Source organism: Procambarus clarkii, chromosome 30, assembly GCF_040958095.1.
Source record: "Procambarus clarkii isolate CNS0578487 chromosome 30, FALCON_Pclarkii_2.0, whole genome shotgun sequence".
In the NCBI taxonomy this organism is placed as follows: Eukaryota; Metazoa; Arthropoda; class Malacostraca; order Decapoda; family Cambaridae; genus Procambarus; species Procambarus clarkii.
Window position 1 is genome coordinate 25,131,828 of NC_091179.1, and position 17,893 is coordinate 25,149,720.

At 51.5% G+C, this 17,893-nt stretch overlaps 1 protein-coding gene across 1 annotated transcript; it reads right to left on the reverse strand.

Annotated features, from left to right (window-relative positions):
• Positions 1-258: 258 nt before the first annotated feature.
• On the reverse strand, positions 259-1,023 carry LOC138369966 (uncharacterized PE-PGRS family protein PE_PGRS54-like). The gene has a single exon (XM_069333724.1). It carries the CDS (start codon positions 1,021-1,023, stop codon positions 259-261), a length of 765 nt encoding a protein of 254 aa, XP_069189825.1.
• Between the last annotated feature and the right edge of the window lie 16,870 nt (positions 1,024-17,893).

A 17,893-nucleotide genomic window follows, 5' to 3' on the forward strand; every position in this document is an offset into this window, starting at 1 on the left:
GCTTGCTGGGGGTGATGCTGGCTGGAGGCTGTTCTTGCTGGGGGGAACGGTGCTTGCTGAGGGAGGTGCTTGCTGGGGTTGGTGCTTGCTGGAGCCAGTGCTTGCTGGGGGCGGTGCTTGGTGGGGGAGGTGCTTGCTGGGGGAGGTGCTTGCTGGGGGCGGTGCTTGCTGGGGATGTTCCTGGCTGAGGGGGGGTGCTGACGGTGCTGGAAGTGATACGTACTGGGGGGAGGGAGGGGACTGTGTACGCGGTGCCAGCTACTGGGGGAGACGACCACCAGCCGGGGGGTTAATCACCTGTTGACTAACGATGGTGGACCCTAGTGCTCCTGCCCCCGCCAGCGTCAGCATGTGTCCTGCCCCCGCCAGCGTCAGCATGTGTCCTGCCCCCGCCAGCGTCAGCATGTGTCCTGCCCCTGCCAGCGTCAGCATGTGTCCTGCCCCCGCCAGCGTCAGCATGTGTCCTGCCCCCGCCAGCGTCAGCATGTGTCCTGCCCCCGCCAGCGTCAGCATGTGTCCTGCCCCCGCCAGCGTCAGCATGTGTCCTGCCCCCGCCAGCGTCAGCATGTGTCCTGCCCCCGCCAGCGTCAGCATGTGTCCTGCCCCCGCCAGCGTCAGCATGTGTCCTGCCCCCGCCAGCATCACCATGTGTCCTGCCCCCGCCAGCGTCAGCATGTGTCCTGCCCCAGCCAGCATGTGTCCTGCCCCCGCCAGCATCACCATGTGTCCTGCCCCAGCCAGCATGTGTCCTGCCCCCGCCAGCATCACCATGTGTCCTGCCCCCGCCAGCATCACCATGTGTCCTGCCCCCGCCAGCATCACCATGTGTCCTGCCCCAGCCAGCATGTGTCCTGCCCCCGCCAGCATCACCATGTGTCCTGCCCCCGCCAGCGTCAGCATGTGTCCTGCCCCCGCCAGCATGTGTCCTGCCCCCGCCAGCATCACCATGTGTCCTGCCCCAGCCAGCATGTGTCCTGCCCCCGCCAGCGTCAGCATGTGTCCTGCCCCCACCAGCATCACCATGTGTCCTGCCCCCCCCCCCCCAGCATCAGCATGTGTCTGTTGTAGCTACGTGTCTTCACGGAACATGTGTACAGCTGTTCTATGTCGCGAATAAGAGGTATTACTGCATCTATTACAACCCTAAGTACCCGTTGGGTTGTGAAGCAAAGGTTCCTGTGTTGACGTGATCTAATACCGCATCAGACGATACGTGAACACATGTTTCTTGTGTTGTGACGGCTCTATCCTACCAACACAATGTTTTACCTGTTTACAGTGTTGTATAATTGATACATGTGTGCTGTGACTACTCGTGGTGCTGCGTCTGTGGTTTACAACTAACGTAAACTTGCTACTTGGTCAGTAAGGTTATGTTGTTGGTCTTAATACGCCACCCGCGGCGGAGGGGCGGGAAGCCCGCCACTACACCATACATTCTCATCCGCATTCTTTGTCAGCGCTTATCTCTGTACCGCCTTTCCCCGCCCGACCTCTTTATCTCCCTGACCTGCCGCCCGCGCCCTCCTCCCCCCTGACCTGCCGCCCACGCCCACGAGGCAGCGCGCCAGGGGACTCTCCAGCGCCCTTGTATAAATACCATCACTCTAGGCGAGGCGTCTGTGATGTCCCGCTGCCTGCCCGGGGCACGTCCTGCCCCCCGCTGCCTGCCCGGGGCACGTCCTGCCCCCCGCTGCCTGCCCGGGGCACGTCCTGCCCCCCGCCCGGGGCACGTCCTGCCCCCCGCCCGGGGCACGTCCTGCCCCCCGCTGCGTGCCTCTGGGGCACGTCCTGCCCCCCGCTGCCTGCCTCTGGGGCACGTCCTGCCCCCCGCTGCCTGCCTGTGGGGCACGTCCTGCCCCCCGCTGCCTGCCTTTGGGGCACGTCCTGCCCCCCGCTGCCTGCCTGTGGGGCACGTCCTGGCCTCGCTGCCTGCCCGGGGCACGTCCTGGCCCCATTACCTGCCCGGGGCACGTCCTGGCCTCGCTGCCTGCCCGGGGCATGTCCTGCCCCCCGCTGCCTGCCCGGTGTAACGGGAACGGAGAAAATCTCTTTAGTCCATTATCCCGCCCTTAGCTAACTATTCTAGAGTTCCTCCAGAGTTCCTACTGTAACCTCTCTAGGTCAACACCTTGTAACCCAGGTATTTGATTACCTAGGTGTTACATCCACAAGGCATTGTACCTGATGGGCTCCCAGCACTCTAGAGAACTCTAGAACATTTCACTGCCACGAACGTGTAAGAGAAACGAAAGGAAAGAAATGAATAATGAAGTACTGAGTAAGGGTTTGGGGTGAGGGAGGTAGAGAGGGGGGGGAGGGAGGAGTGTCGTTAGTTAGAAGGGAAAGTGGAAGAGAGGCGGAGGGAGAAGGAGAGAGAGTACGGAGATGAGTAGGAAGTAGTGGTAGAGGTAGATAAGTAGAAGTAGAAAGTGCTGCCACCATCCATTCTAGTCAGTACATACAAGACAAGGAATGGCACTTGTCTGTATCACAAAGTTATCAAAGATGTTATTGCTATCATGTTTTATCTGTATCTTGTCCCATGCAAGATTCTTAGGTCAATAATGCAAGATTCTTTAGGTCAATAATGCAAGATTCTTTAGGTCAATAATGCAAGATTCTTTAGGTCAATAATGCAAGATTCTTTAGGTCAATAATGCAAGATTCTTAGGTCAATAATGCAAGATTCTTTAGGTCAATAATGCAAGATTCTTTAGGTCAATAATGCAAGATTCTTAGGTCAATAATGCAAGATTCTTTAGGTCAATAATGCAAGATTCTTTAGGTCAATAATGCAAGATTCTTTAGGTCAATAATGCAAGATTCTTTAGGTCAATAATGCAAGATTCTTTAGGTCAATAATGCAAGATTCTTTAGGTCAATAATGCAAGATTCTTTAGGTCAATAATGCAAGATTCTTTAGGTCAATAACATCAAGAGTACTCTACACTCTAGTTTGCATATTAAATCCGAAAATCCAAGATCTAGGAACACAGTTACAATCGGATTAAAAGTAAGTTAATCAAATATATATTTAAACAATAAATTCCTGATGAGTTTCATGATTCAAAATATCGAACACCAGATTAAGAAAGAGCGTGAGTCACCACACAAGACATTGAGGACACCACAGCTGACTGGTCGCTGATGATCACACGACATCTAAGTTTGGGAACTACGAAATAAGTCACCTTAACGTCCACTCACCAAGTGTCTGACTAAGTTGAATAGAGAGGAGGTGTTATCTTGAGGTTATCTTGAGATGATTTCGGGGTTTTTTAGTGCCTCCGCGGCCCGGTCATCGACCAGACCTCCACCCCCAGGAAGCAGCCCGTGACAGCTGACTAACACCCAGGTATACCTATTTTACTGCTTGGTAACAGGGGCATAGGGTGAAAGAAACTCTGCCCAATGTTTCTCGCCGGCGCCTGGGATCGAACCCAGGACCACAGGATCACAAGCCCAGCGTGCTGTCCGCTCGGCCGACCGGCTCCCACCGGGGTATCTACAGTTGACAGGCAGTCCCCCCTGGCCGGCCGACAGCCTGTCTCGGTCGCTGTCTGCTGTCCTCTGCTCTGCTTCTGCTGTGCTCTCGAATGCACAGTTCCCTGGGTATTTATTGCGAACCCTAGGAGCTCAAGTTCAAGTATGTTTATTGAGATAAGCAAGAAATACGTCTCAAAGGGATAGAGTAGCTTCGGGTATTTCTACCCCCCACCCTAGGAGCTAAACTCCGCCCACAAGTAGATTGCCTCAGGCTATCTATCATGCCACACCTTAACCAGCGGCTTCTTTGATGACAAGACACCACCAACCGTCGGCTATTATCAGTTAGTAGAAGCGAGGTGAAATCACACGACCTGACCACGGGTCAGTTTGTCATTTAATACCTAGAGGTGTGAGTTTTTTAATGGCTACAGACTATAGACTGTCGCCTCTCACACTCTTGTCTAACTGACTCATGTTGTATATACAATATTAAATAAAACTAAACAAAACACCTTTACGGTGTTACACCGGGGGCACGTCCTGCCCCCGCTGCCAGCCCGGGGCACGTCCTGCCCCCGCTGCCAGCCCGGGGCACGTCCTGCCTCCGCTGCCAGCCCGGGGCACGTCCTGCCCCCGCTGCCAGCCCGGGGCACGTCCTGCCCCCGCTGCCAGCCCGGGGCACGTCCTGCCCCCGCTGCCAGCCCGGGGCACGTCCTGCCTCCGCTGCCAGCCCGGGGCACGTCCTGCCTCCGCTGCCAGCCCGGGGCACGTCCTGCCCCCGCTGCCAGCCCGGGGCACGTCCTGCCCCCGCTGCCAGCCCGGGGCACGTCCTGCCTCCGCTGCCAGCCCGGGGCACGTCCTGCCCCCGCTGCCAGCCCGGGGCACGTCCTGCCCCCGCTGCCAGCCCGGGGCACGTCCTGCCCCCGCTGCCAGCCCGGGGCACGTCCTGCCCCCGCTGCCAGCCCGGGGCACGTCCTGCCCCCGCTGCCAGCCCGGGGCACGTCCTAGCAGCCCCGGGTGCCACCGGGTCGCCCTAGAGGACCCTCTGGGCTCCTCTTGGCATATGTCAGTCAGCTTCACAGCTTCTGTAGACACTCACTGATTATGATTTTATGTTCACTTCCTGTTGACCTGTACCGTGTGTGTGTTGACCTGTACCGTGTGTGTGTTGACCTGTACCGTGTGTGTGTGTTGACCTGTACCGTGTGTGTGTTGACCTGTACCGTGTGTGTGTTGACCTGTACCGTGTGTGTGTTGACCTGTACCGTGTGTGTGTTGACCTGTACCGTGTGTGTGTTGACCTGTACCGTGTGTGTTGACCTGTACCGTGTGTGTGTTGACCTGTACCGTGTGTGTGTTGACCTGTACCGTGTGTGTGTTGACCTGTACCGTGTGTGTGTTGACCTGTACCGTGTGTGTGTTGACCTGTACCGTGTGTGTGTTGACCTGTACCGTGTGTGTGTTGACCTGTACCGTGTGTGTGTGTTGACCTGTACCGTGTGTGTGTTGACCTGTACCGTGTGTGTGTGTTGACCTGTACCGTGTGTGTGTGTTGACCTGTACCGTGTGTGTGTGTGTTGACCTGTACCGTGTGTGTGTTGACCTGTACCGTGTGTGTGTGTTGACCTGTACCGTGTGTGTGTTGACCTGTACCGTGTGTGTGTGTTGACCTGTACCGTGTGTGTGTTGACCTGTACCGTGTGTGTGTGTTGACCTGTACCGTGTGTGTGTTGACCTGTACCGTGTGTGTGTTGACCTGTACCGTGTGTGTGTGTTGACCTGTACCGTGTGTGTGTTGACCTGTACCGTGTGTGTGTTGACCTGTACCGTGTGTGTGTGTTGACCTGTACCGTGTGTGTGTGTTGACCTGTACCGTGTGTGTGTGTTGACCTGTACCGTGTGTGTGTGTTGACCTGTACCGTGTGTGTGTGTTGACCTGTACCGTGTGTGTGTTGACCTGTACCGTGTGTGTGTGTTGACCTGTACCGTGTGTGTGTGTTGACCTGTACCGTGTGTGTGTTGACCTGTACCGTGTGTGTGTTGACCTGTACCGTGTGTGTGTGTTGACCTGTACCGTGGGTGTGTGTTGACCTGTACCGTGTGTGTGTGTTGACCTGTACCGTGTGTGTGTGTTGACCTGTACCGTGTGTGTGTTGACCTGTACCGTGTGTGTGTTGACCTGTACCGTGTGTGTGTGTTGACCTGTACCGTGTGTGTGTGTTGACCTGTACCGTGTGTGTGTGTTGACCTGTACCGTTTGTGTGTGTTGACCTGTACCGTGTGTGTGTGTTGACCTGTACCGTGTGTGTGTGTGTTGACCTGCCCCGTGTGTGTGTGTTGACCTGTACCGTGTGTGTGTTGACCTGTACCGTGTGTGTGTTGACCTGTACCGTGTGTGTGTTGACCTGTACCGTGTGTGTGTTGACCTGCCCCGTGTGTGTGTGTTGACCTGCCCCGTGTGTGTGTGTTGACCTGTACCGTGTGTGTGTGTTGACCTGTATCGTGTGTGTGTTGACCTGTACCGTGTGTGTGTGTTGACCTGTACCGTGTGTGTGTTGACCTGTACCGTGTGTGTGTTGACCTGTACCGTGTGTGTTGACCTGTACCGTGTGTGTTGACTTGTACCGTGTGTGTGTTGACCTGTACCGTGTGTGTGTGTTGACCTGTACCGTGTGTGTGTGTTGACCTGTACCGTGTGTGTGTTGACCTGTACCGTGTGTGTTGACCTGTACCGTGTGTGTTGACCTTCCAGAGTCACACAGTGTACACAGTCACACAATGTACACAGTCACACAGTGTACACAGTCACACAGTGTACACAGTCACATGGTGTACACAGTCACACAGTGTACACAGTCACATGGTGTACACAGTCACACAATGTACACAGTCACATGGTGTACACAGTCACACAGTGTACACAGTCACACAGTGTACACAGTCACACAATGTACACAGTCACATGGTGTACACAGTCACACACAGTGTACACAGTCACACAGTGTACACAGTCACACAGTGTACACAGTCACACACAGTGTACACAGTCACATGGTGTACACAGTCACACAGTGTACACAGTCACACAATGTACACAGTCACATGGTGTACACAGTCACACAGTGTACACAGTCACACAGTGTACACAGTCACACAATGTACACAGTCACATGGTGTACACAGTCACACACAGTGTACACAGTCACACAGTGTACACAGTCACACACAGTGTACACAGTCACACAGTGTACACAGTCACACAGTGTACACAGTCACACACAGTGTACACAGTCACACACAGTGTACACAGTCACACAGTGTACACAGTCACACAGTGTACACAGTCACACAGTGTACACAGTCACACACAGTGTACACAGTCACACAATGTACACAGTCACACAGTGTACACAGTCACATGGTGTACACAGTCACATGGTGTGCACAGTCACACAGTGTACACACATACAGTGTACACAGTCACACAGTGTACACAGTCACACAGTGTACACAGTCACACACAGTGTACACAGTCACACACAGTGTACACAGTCACACACAGTGTACACAGTCACACAGTGTACACAGTCACACACAGTGTACACAGTCACACACAGTGTACACAGTCACACACAGTGTACACAGTCACACAGTGTACACAGTCACACAGTGTACACAGTCACACACAGTGTACACAGTCACACACAGTGTACACAGTCACACAGTGTACACAGTCACACAGTGTACCAGTCACACAGTGTACACAGTCACATGGTGTACACAGTCACACAGTGTACACAGTCACATGGTGTACACAGTCACACAGTGTACACAGTCACACAGTGTACACAGTCACACAGTGTACACAGTCACACAGTGTACACAGTCACACAGTGTACACAGTCACACAGTGTACACAGTCACACAGTGTACACAGTCACACGGTGTACACAGTCACACAGTGTACACAGTCACACGGTGTACACAGTCACACAGTGTACACAGTCACACACAGTGTACACAGTCACACACAGTGTACACAGTCACACAGTGTACACAGTCACACAGTGTACACAGTCACACAGTGTACACAGTCACACAGTGTACACAGTCACACAATGTATACAGTCACACAGTGTACACAGTCACACAATGTACACAGTCACACGGTGTACACAGTCACACAGTGTACACAGTCACACAGTGTACACAGTCACACAGTGTACACAGTCACACAGTGTACACAGTCACACAATGTACACAGTCACACAGTGTACACAGTGTACACAGTCACACAGTGTACACAGTCACACAGTGTACACAGTCACACTATGTACACAGTCACACTATGTACACAGTCACACAGTGTACACAGTCACACGGTGTACACAGTCACACAGTGTACACAGTCACATGGTGTACACAGTCACACAGTGTACACAGTGTACACAGTCACACAATGTACACATTCACACGGTGTGCACAGTCACATGGTGTACACAGTCACATGGTGTACACAGTCACATGGTGTACACAGTCACATGGTGTACACAGTCACACAGTGTACACACACATGGTGTACACAGTCACATGGTGTACACAGTCACACGGTGTACACAGTCACACGGTGTGCACAGTCACACAGTGTACACACATACAGTGTACACACACACACACGGTGTACACAGTCACATGGTGTACACAGTCACACAGTGTACACAGTGTACACAGTGTACACAGTCACACAATGTACACAGTCACATGGTGTACACAGTCACATGGTGTACACAGTCACACAGTGTACACAGTGTACACAGTCACACGGTGTGCACAGTCACATGGTGTACACAGTCACATGGTGTACACAGTCACATGGTGTACACATTCACACGGTGTGCACAGTCACATGGTGTACACAGTCACATGGTGTACACAGTCACATGGTGTACACAGTCACATGGTGTACACAGTCACATGGTGTACACAGTCACACAGTGTACACACACACATGGTGTACACAGTCACATGGTGTACACAGTCACATGGTGTACACAGTCACACAGTGTACACAGTCACATGGTGTACACAGTCACATGGTGTACACAGTCACACAGTGTACACACACACATGGTGTACACAGTCACATGGTGTACACAGTCACACAGTGTACACACACACATGGTGTACACAGTCACATGGTGTACACAGTCACATGGTGTACACAGTCACACAGTGTACACAGTCACATGGTGTACACAGTCACATGGTGTACACAGTCACACAGTGTACACACACACATGGTGTACACAGTCACATGGTGTACACAGTCACATGGTGTACACAGTCACACAGTGTACACAGTCACATGGTGTACACAGTCACATGGTGTACACAGTCACATGGTGTTCACAGTCACACAGTGTACACACACACATGGTGTACACAGTCACATGGTGTACACAGTCACATGGTGTACACAGTCACATGGTGTACACAGTCACACAGTGTACACATATACAGTGTACACAGTCACACGGTGTACACAGACACATGGTGTACACACACACACACGGTGTGCACAGGACGACACAACAGTCAGGTGTATCAACACAATGAGAGGGGTCAAAATAGGGAGGGTATCTCCTTACTAACGAGCTGGTGTAACTCTTCCACAACACCCAGGGTAAACACCAGGACCAGCGTGGGAGTTGTGGTGGGAGGAGACCAGCATGGCTCTCATCTCTCTCTCTCTCTCTCCCACTGCCTCCGCACTACCATGGGAGACACTCCCACACTAACACCCTCCACACTACCATTGGAGACACTCCCACACCCACAACACTACCATGGGAGACACTCCCACACTAACACCCTCCACACTACCATGGGAGACACTCCCACACCCCACAGCCTCCACACTACCATTGGAGACACTCCCACACCCTCCACACTACCATGGGAGACACTCCCACACCCTCCACACTACCATGGGAGACACTCCCACACCCACACCCTCCACACTACCATTGGAGACACTCCAACACCCACAACACTACCATGGGAGACACTCCAACACCCACAACACTACCATGGGAGACACTCCCACACTAACACCCTCCGCACTACCATGGGAGACACTCCCACACCCACAACACTACCATGGGAGACACTCCCACACTAACACCCTCCGCACTACCATGGGAGACACTCCAACACCCACAACACTACCATGGGAGACACTCCCACACCCTCCGCACTACCATGGGAGACACTCCCACACCCACAACACTACCATGGGAGACACTCCAACACCCACAACACTACCATAGGAGACACTCCCTCACCCACAACACTACCATGGGAGACACTCCCACACCCACAACACTACCATAGGAGACACTCCCACACCCACAACACTACCATGGGAGACACTCCCACACCCACAACACTACCATGGGAGACACTCCCACACCCACACCCTCCACACTACCATGGGAGACACTCCAACACTACCATGGGAGACACTCCCACACCCTCGACACTACTATGGGAGACACTCCCACACCCTCCACACTACCATGGGAGACACTCCCACACCCCACAGCCTCCACACTACCATGGGAGACACTCCCACACCCTCCACACTACCATGGGAGACACTCCCACACCCTCCACACTACCATGGGAGACACTCCCACACCCTCCACACTACCATGGGAGACACTCCCACACCCCACACCCTCCACACTACCATGGGAGACACTCCCACACCCCACAGCCTCCACACTACCATGGGAGATACTCCCACACCCTCCACACTACCATGGGAGACACTCCCACACCCTCCACACTACCATGGGAGACACTCCCACACCCCACACCCTCCACACTACCATGGGAGACACTCCCACACCCACAACACTACCATGGGAGACACCCCAACACCCACAACACTACCATGGGAGACACTCCCACACCCTCCACACTACCATGGGAGACACTCCCACACCCTCCACACTACCATGGGAGACACTCCCACACCCTCCACACTACCATGGGAGACACTCCCACACCCCACAGCCTCCACACTACCATGGGAGATACTCCCACACCCTCCACACTACCATGGGAGACACTCCCACACCCTCCACACTACCATGGGAGACACTCCCACACCCCACACCCTCCACACTACCATGGGAGACACTCCCACACCCACAACACTACCATGGGAGACACCCCAACACCCACAACACTACCATGGGAGACACTCCCACACCCTCCACACTACCATGGGAGACACTCCCACACCCTCCACACTACCATGGGAGACACTCCCACACCCTCCACACTACCATGGGAGACACTCCCACACCCTCCACACTACCATGGGAGACACACCCACACCCTCCACACTACCATGGGAGACACTCCCACACCCTCCACACTACCATGGGAGACACTCCCACACCCTCCACACTACCATGGGAGACACTCCCACACCCTCCACACTACCATGGGAGACACACCCACACCCTCCACACTACCATGGGAGACACTCCCACACCCTCCACACTACCATGGGAGACACTCCCACACCCTCCACACTACCATGGGAGACACTCCCACACCCTCCACACTACCATGGGAGACACTCCCACACCCTCCACACTACCATGGGAGACACTCCCACACCCTCCACACTACCATGGGAGACACTCCCACACCCTCCACACTACCATGGGAGACACTCCCACACCCTCCACACTACCATGGGAGACACACCCACACCCTCCACACGTCCCCCTCTGCACAATACCGCTGCCTAATTTGCATATGCTAATCCAAACTGTACGTGAGTGTTTTAATAATTTTGACCCGACTATTTTAAACCATTTCCTCTTCATCTGAGACAAATACACACACGCTATGACAGACCTTCAGGTACTATGAAATATAATAATATAATGAAATAACCTTTATTAATATATGCTAAATGTATATCGGTTAAATGTAATCAAGTTTAGCCATTATGATAAACAACAGATTAAAAGGAATATAATAAATTAATGTATTGGATTTTTTCTTTTAATATATGGTTATAACTGGGTTATAGAAAGGTTGTTATAGACTTATGTTAACAAGGGCACGAGTCTCACGGGTGAGAATGTGTGTGTACTCAACTAGTTGTGTTTGCGGGGGTTGAGCTCTGGCTCTTTGGTCCCGCCTCTCAACTGTCAATCAACTGGTTGTACAGGTTCCTGAGCCTACTGGGCTCTATCATATCTACACTTGAAACTGTGTATGGAGCCAGCCTCCACCACATCACTGCCTAATGCATTCCACCTGTTAACTACTCAGACACTGAAACAGTGCCTTCTAATGTCTCTGTGGCTCATGTGGGTACTCAGTTTCCACCTGCGTCCCCTTGTTCGCGTACCACCAGTGTTGAATAATTCATCTTGGTCTATCTTGTCAATTCAACTGATAATTTTGTATGTGGTGATCATGTATACCCGAGCTCTCCTGTCTTCCAGCGACGTGAGGTGCTGTTAACGCAGCCTTTCCTCGTAACTCATGCCTCTTAATTCTGGAACTATTCTAGTGGCATATCTTTGGACTTTTTCCAGCTTCGTCTTGTGCTTGACAAGGTACGGGCTCCATGCTTGGGCTGCATACTCCAGGATCGGTCTTACATATGTGGTGTACAAGGTTCTGAAAGATTGCTTACACAGGTTCCTGAACGCTGTTCTGATGTTAGCCAGCATTGCATACGCCGCCGATGTTATAATTTTGATGTGGGCTTCAGGAGACAGGTTTGGCGTGCTATCAACTCCTAGATCTTTTCCTCTGTCCGTTTCGTGAATAATTTCATCTCTCATTCTGTATCTTGTGTCTGGCCATCAATTTCCTCCCCTCTAGTTTTATTATCTTACATTTACTTGGGTTGAACATTAGTAGCCATTTGTTGGACCATTCCTTCAGTTTGTCTAGGTCATCTTGTAGCCTCATACTATCTTCGTCTGTCTTAATCCTCCTCATTAATTCATCACACACACACACATTGTGTGTGTGTGTGAGTGTACTCACCCACCTATTTGTACTCACTTATTTGTTCCTGCAGGATCGAACACTGACTCTTGGATCCCGCTTTTCTAGCAATCGGTTGTTTACAGCAATGACTCTTGTCCCATTTCCCTATCATATCTAGTTTTAAAGTTATGAATAGAGTTTGCTTCCACAACCTGTTCCTGAAGTGCATTCCATTTTCCCACTACTCTCACGCTAAAAGAAAACTTCCTAACATCTCTGTGACTCATCTGAGTTTCCAGCTTCCATCCATGTCCCCTCGTTCTGTTACTATTCCGTGTGAACATTTCGTCTATGTCCACTCTATCTAACCATGAGTATTTTATACGTTCCTATCATATCCCCCCTCCCCCTTCTTTTTTTAGTGTTGTATGGCTCAGTTCCTTCAGGCGCTCTTCATATCCCATCCTTCGTAACGCTGGGACGAGTCTCGTTGCAAACTTCTGAACCTTTTCCAGTTTCCTTATGTGTTTCTTCAGGTGGGGGACTCCATGATGAGGCAGCATACTCTAAGACTGGCCTCACGTAGGCAGTGTAAAGCGCCCTAAATGCCTCCTTACTTAGGTTTCTGAATGATGTTCTAACTTTTGACAGTGTAGATAACGCTGCTGTCGTTATCCTATTTATATGTGCCTCAGGAGAAAGATTAGGTGTTACGTCCACACCCAGGTCTCTTTAGCGCGTCGTCACAGGTAGGCTGTTCCCCTTCATTATGTACTGTCCCTTTGGTCTCCTATCTCCTAGTCCCATTTCCATAACTTTACATTTGCTCGTGTTGAACTCCAGTAGCCATTTCTCTGACCATGTCTGCAACCTGTTCAGGTCCTCTTGGAGGATCCTACAATCCTCATATGTCACAACTCTTCTCATCAACTTTGCGTCATCCGCGAACATCGACATGTAGGACTCTACGCCTGTAAACATGTCGTTAACATATATTAGAAATAGAATTGGTCCCAGCACCGATCCTTGAGGTACTCCACTCGTTACTGTTCGCCAGTCCGACTTCTCGCCCCTTACCGTAACTCTTTGGCTCCTTCCTGTTAGGTAGTTCCTTACCCATGCTAGGACCTTTCCCCCCACCCCCGCCTGCCTCTCGAGCTTGAACAGCAGTCTCATGTGCGGTACTGTATCAAAGGCTTTTTGGCAGCCCAGAAATATGCAATCTGCCCAACCTTCTCTGTCCTGCTTTATCCTCGTTATTTTATCATAGAATTCCAAAAGGTTTGTTAGGCATGATTTTCCTTTCCAGAACCCATGTTGATGTTTGTTCACAAACCTAACGTTCTCCAGGTGTGCAACCAGTCGTAACCTAATTGTTCTTTCAAGTATTTTACAGGGGATGCTTGTCAGTGATACAGGTCTATAGTTAAGTGCCTCCTCCCTATCACCTTTCTTGAAAATCGGTACATTTCCCCTCTTCCAGCAATTCGGCAATTCTCTCAATTGGTTGTGTGTGTGTTTGTGTGTGTGTGTGTGTGTGTGTGTGTGTGTGTGTGTGTGTGTGTGTGTGTGTGTGTGTGAGAGGGGGGGGGGACGTCATAAGTCCCATAATGACTGTCCCTCACCACGACCAAGCCCCACACACCCAACCATTGTCAGAAGATTCTCACGCACTCCTCACGGAGGTTAATTTTCTACTTCTAGACTTGATTGGTTGAGTGGTGGCGGAGCAGCACCGCGTGTACGGTTGTCTTAAGCCTGGGGGGGTGTGGTGGTGTGTGGTGGTGTGTGGTGGTGGGCAGGCGAGTGTGGTGGTGGGCAGGCGTGTGTGGTGGTGGGCAGGCGTGTGTGGTGGTGGGCAGGCGTGTGTGGTGGTGGGCAGGCGTGTGTGGTGGTGGGCAGGCGTGTGTGGTGGTGGGCAGGCATGTGTGGTGGTGGGCAGGCGTGTGTGGTGGTGGGCAGGCGTGTGTGGTGGTGGGCAGGCGTGTGTGGTGGTGGGCAGGCGTGAGTGGTGGTGGGTGGTGGTGGGCAGGCGTGAGTGGTGGTGGGCAGGCGAGTGTGGTGGTGGGTGGTGGTGGGCAGCTCAGCGTTCTGTGGTTGTCTGTGTCTGATTAATTGTTGCCGCCGGAGGCCGCTAGTTTATTGTGCACCCCATACCCATCCTGTGAGCGGTAGCGCAAAAAGCATTACAGAGGGCACAAAAGGTCTTTATCAGACCTCATCTTAGATTATTACATAAACAATTTCATCTATCCTTCACACCTTATAGTTACAATGTCAGCTAGTTACAGAGAATGTTCTATTACAAGAGCTATGTATATACAGTTAATCATCATACATTAATGGTAGGTCTTATCGTTAACACATAATTGTTTGAGCAAAGGAGATATTACAGAGTCATTGGGGAGCTTCTGTTTATTATTAGTCTTCACAATACACTACTTGTTTCTTAATGTAATGTGTCGTTTATCTACTGGGAGCGACATATAGATACAGTGCAAGGATTTCAGGTATTTTATCCTTGGTAATAAGATAGGTTGCTATATCATACAACGTGAGCTTAGATTTATCTATAAATGACTCAATTTGATCAAAGTCTAAGATATAATGCTCAAGTGTGTGTCCCTGTCTTTGTCCACACACTTTACTTCCTCTAGATCCCTATTCAACCCGAACTGCCAGAGATACTTGTAGCCAAGTCTTATTCGAGCTGCGACAACGTCTGTTAGTCTACTGATGTTACTTGTCCCATACATAGGTCTTGTGCCTGAGGGTCGAATGGTTATCTTGAGATGATTTCGGGGCTTTTAGTGTCCCCGCGGCCCGGTCCTCGACCAGGCCTCCACCCCCAGGAAACAGCCCGTGACAGCTGACTAACACCCAGGTACCTATTTTACTGCTAGGTAACAGGGGCATAGGGTGAAAGAAACTCTGCCCATTGTTTCTCGCCGGCGCCCAGGATCGATCCCGGGACCACAGGATCACAAGTCCAGCGTGCTGTCCGCTCGGCCGACCGGCTCCCTAATGGTACGGACTACTTGCACCTCGTTCCTCTCGCTAAGTCGTAGGGAAGATAGAGCCTGCTTGGAGGACCTCGTGGCTGGTCCTTCAGCCGAGCCTTGTGCTAGTACACTGGGACCTCACACAGTACTGTGACGCTAGAAGCCGAGCCTTGTGCTAGGACACTGGGACCTCACACAGTACTGTGACGCTAGAAGCCGAGCCTTGTGCTAGGACACTGGGACCTCACACAGTACTGTGACGCTAGAAGCCGAGCCTTGTGCTAGGACACTGTGACCTCACACAGTACTGTGACGCTAGAAGCAGAGCCTTGTGCTAGTACACTGGGACCTCACACAGTACTGTGACGCTAGAAGCCGAGCCTTGTGCTAGTACACTGGGACCTCACACAGTACTGTGACGCTAGAAGCTCTCCCTTAATTTAGAATAACGTTCGAGCACTCCACATAATTGGCATGAATTACCCCAGAAACAAGGATACATTTGCGTCATAAACACAGCTGGTTTGGTAGTCCGAGTTAACGACGCTGCCAGACCAAATTTGTGGGAGTTGTGTAAGCTTGGAGCTGTGTTGGTGTACTGGGCCGGCTCCCACACCAACACCAACATGGCCTACATACTCACCCTCGTGTGTCCTCACCTAGTTGTCCTCACCTAGTTGTGCTTGCGGGGGTTGAGCTCTGGCTCTTTGGTCCCGCCTCTCAACTGTCAGTCAACTGGTGTACAGGTTCCTGAGCCTACTGGGCTCTATCATATCTACTTTTGAAACTGTGTATGGAGTCAGCCTCCACCACATCACTGCCTAATGCTTTCCATCCGTTAACTACTCTGACACTGAAAAAGTTCTTTCTAACGTCACCTGTGTCCCCATGTTCGCGTAAAGATAAATGTGTTAAACAATTTATCTTTATCTTTCCTGTCGATTCCTATTATAATTTTGTAGGTAGTGATCATGTCTTCCTGAGCTCTGCTATCTTCCAACGACGTTAGAAGCCTTTCATGCAGTGTTTCCTCGTAGCTCATGCCTCTTAGTTCTGGGACTAGTCCAGTGGCATACCTCTAAACTTTTCCAGCATCTTGTGCCAGACAAGGTACGGGCTCCATGCTGGGGCTGCATACTCTCCATGCTGGGGCTGCATACTCTCCATGCTGGGGCTGCATACTCTCCATGCTGGGGCTGCATACTCTCCATGCTGGGGCTGCATACTCTCCATGCTGGGGCTGCATACTCTCCATGCTGGGGCTGCATACTCTCCATGCTGGGGCTGCATACTCTCCATGCTGGGGCTGCATACTCTCCATGCTGGGGCTGCATACTCTCCATGCTGGGGCTGCATACTCTCCATGCTGGGGCTGCATACTCTCCATGCTGGGGCTGCATACTCTCCATGCTGGGGCTGCATACTCTCCATGCTGGGGCTGCATACTCTCCATGCTGGGGCTGCATACTCGCCTAGCTGTGCTTGCAGGGTTGAGCTGGGCTCCTTGCCACACCTTCCCAACGTTCTTAGATTAACGCAATGACTATTTTTTTTTTTTTTAGAATCTTACATTTAAAAATCTGAGCCTAATTAGCTTCAACGATGTCTGCGTCTAATGTGTTCCGTTTATCGACAGGTCTAAGACAACAGTTCTTCCTGGTGTCTCTATGGCTCATCTGTCTCAAGTTCCCGTCTCCTCGCTCTGATGTTCTAGGTTGTCAATTTCCCTTAGAATCTTCTATGCTGTTATCACGTCCCCTTATATCTTCTTTCCTCCAATATAGTAAGGTCCAATGCTCTCAATATTTCGTCATAGCTCAAGTCCCTCAGCTCCGGAACGAGACTCGTTGTTTTGGAAGTTTTCTCGTTCCTTCTCGTACTCTTTTCAGTGAAGAGAGTCATGCTGGGGATGCATATTCAAGAGTGGGTCTCACCTTCGTTGTATATAAGGCCGGAAAGCCCATTTGTCCATGTTGCTGAAGATGTCCACTCCCAGGTGTTTCTCCTTTTATGATTAAAGAATTTGTCCTCACCCTCCTCTTCCAGTTCTCATAACATTGCATTTGGCTGGGTTAAGTTCTAGCAGCCATGTTTAATTTAGCGTGACTGCCCGCCTGCCCATCGGCCCGTCCGTCCTTATATAGCCTGGTAATCCCCCCGAGAATTTTATATGTTGCAATCATGTCCTCCCTGATATGACCGTCTCTCAGTGAGGTATAATTCCTTTAGTTTCGCCTCATAACTCATCCCTCTTAGCTCTGGTACTAGCATAGTGGCACACTTCTGGACTTTCTCTCGTTTTGTGCTTCCCGAGATAAGAATTCCTCGCTGGCGCCGCATATTCCAGAATTAGTGTGACATATATG

Bases quoted from the DNA above. Each gene is read 5' to 3' on its own strand.
- LOC138369966 (XM_069333724.1), bottom strand. From the start codon at position 1,023: ATGGTGATGCTGGTGGGGGCAGGACACATGCTGACGCTGGCGGGGGCA.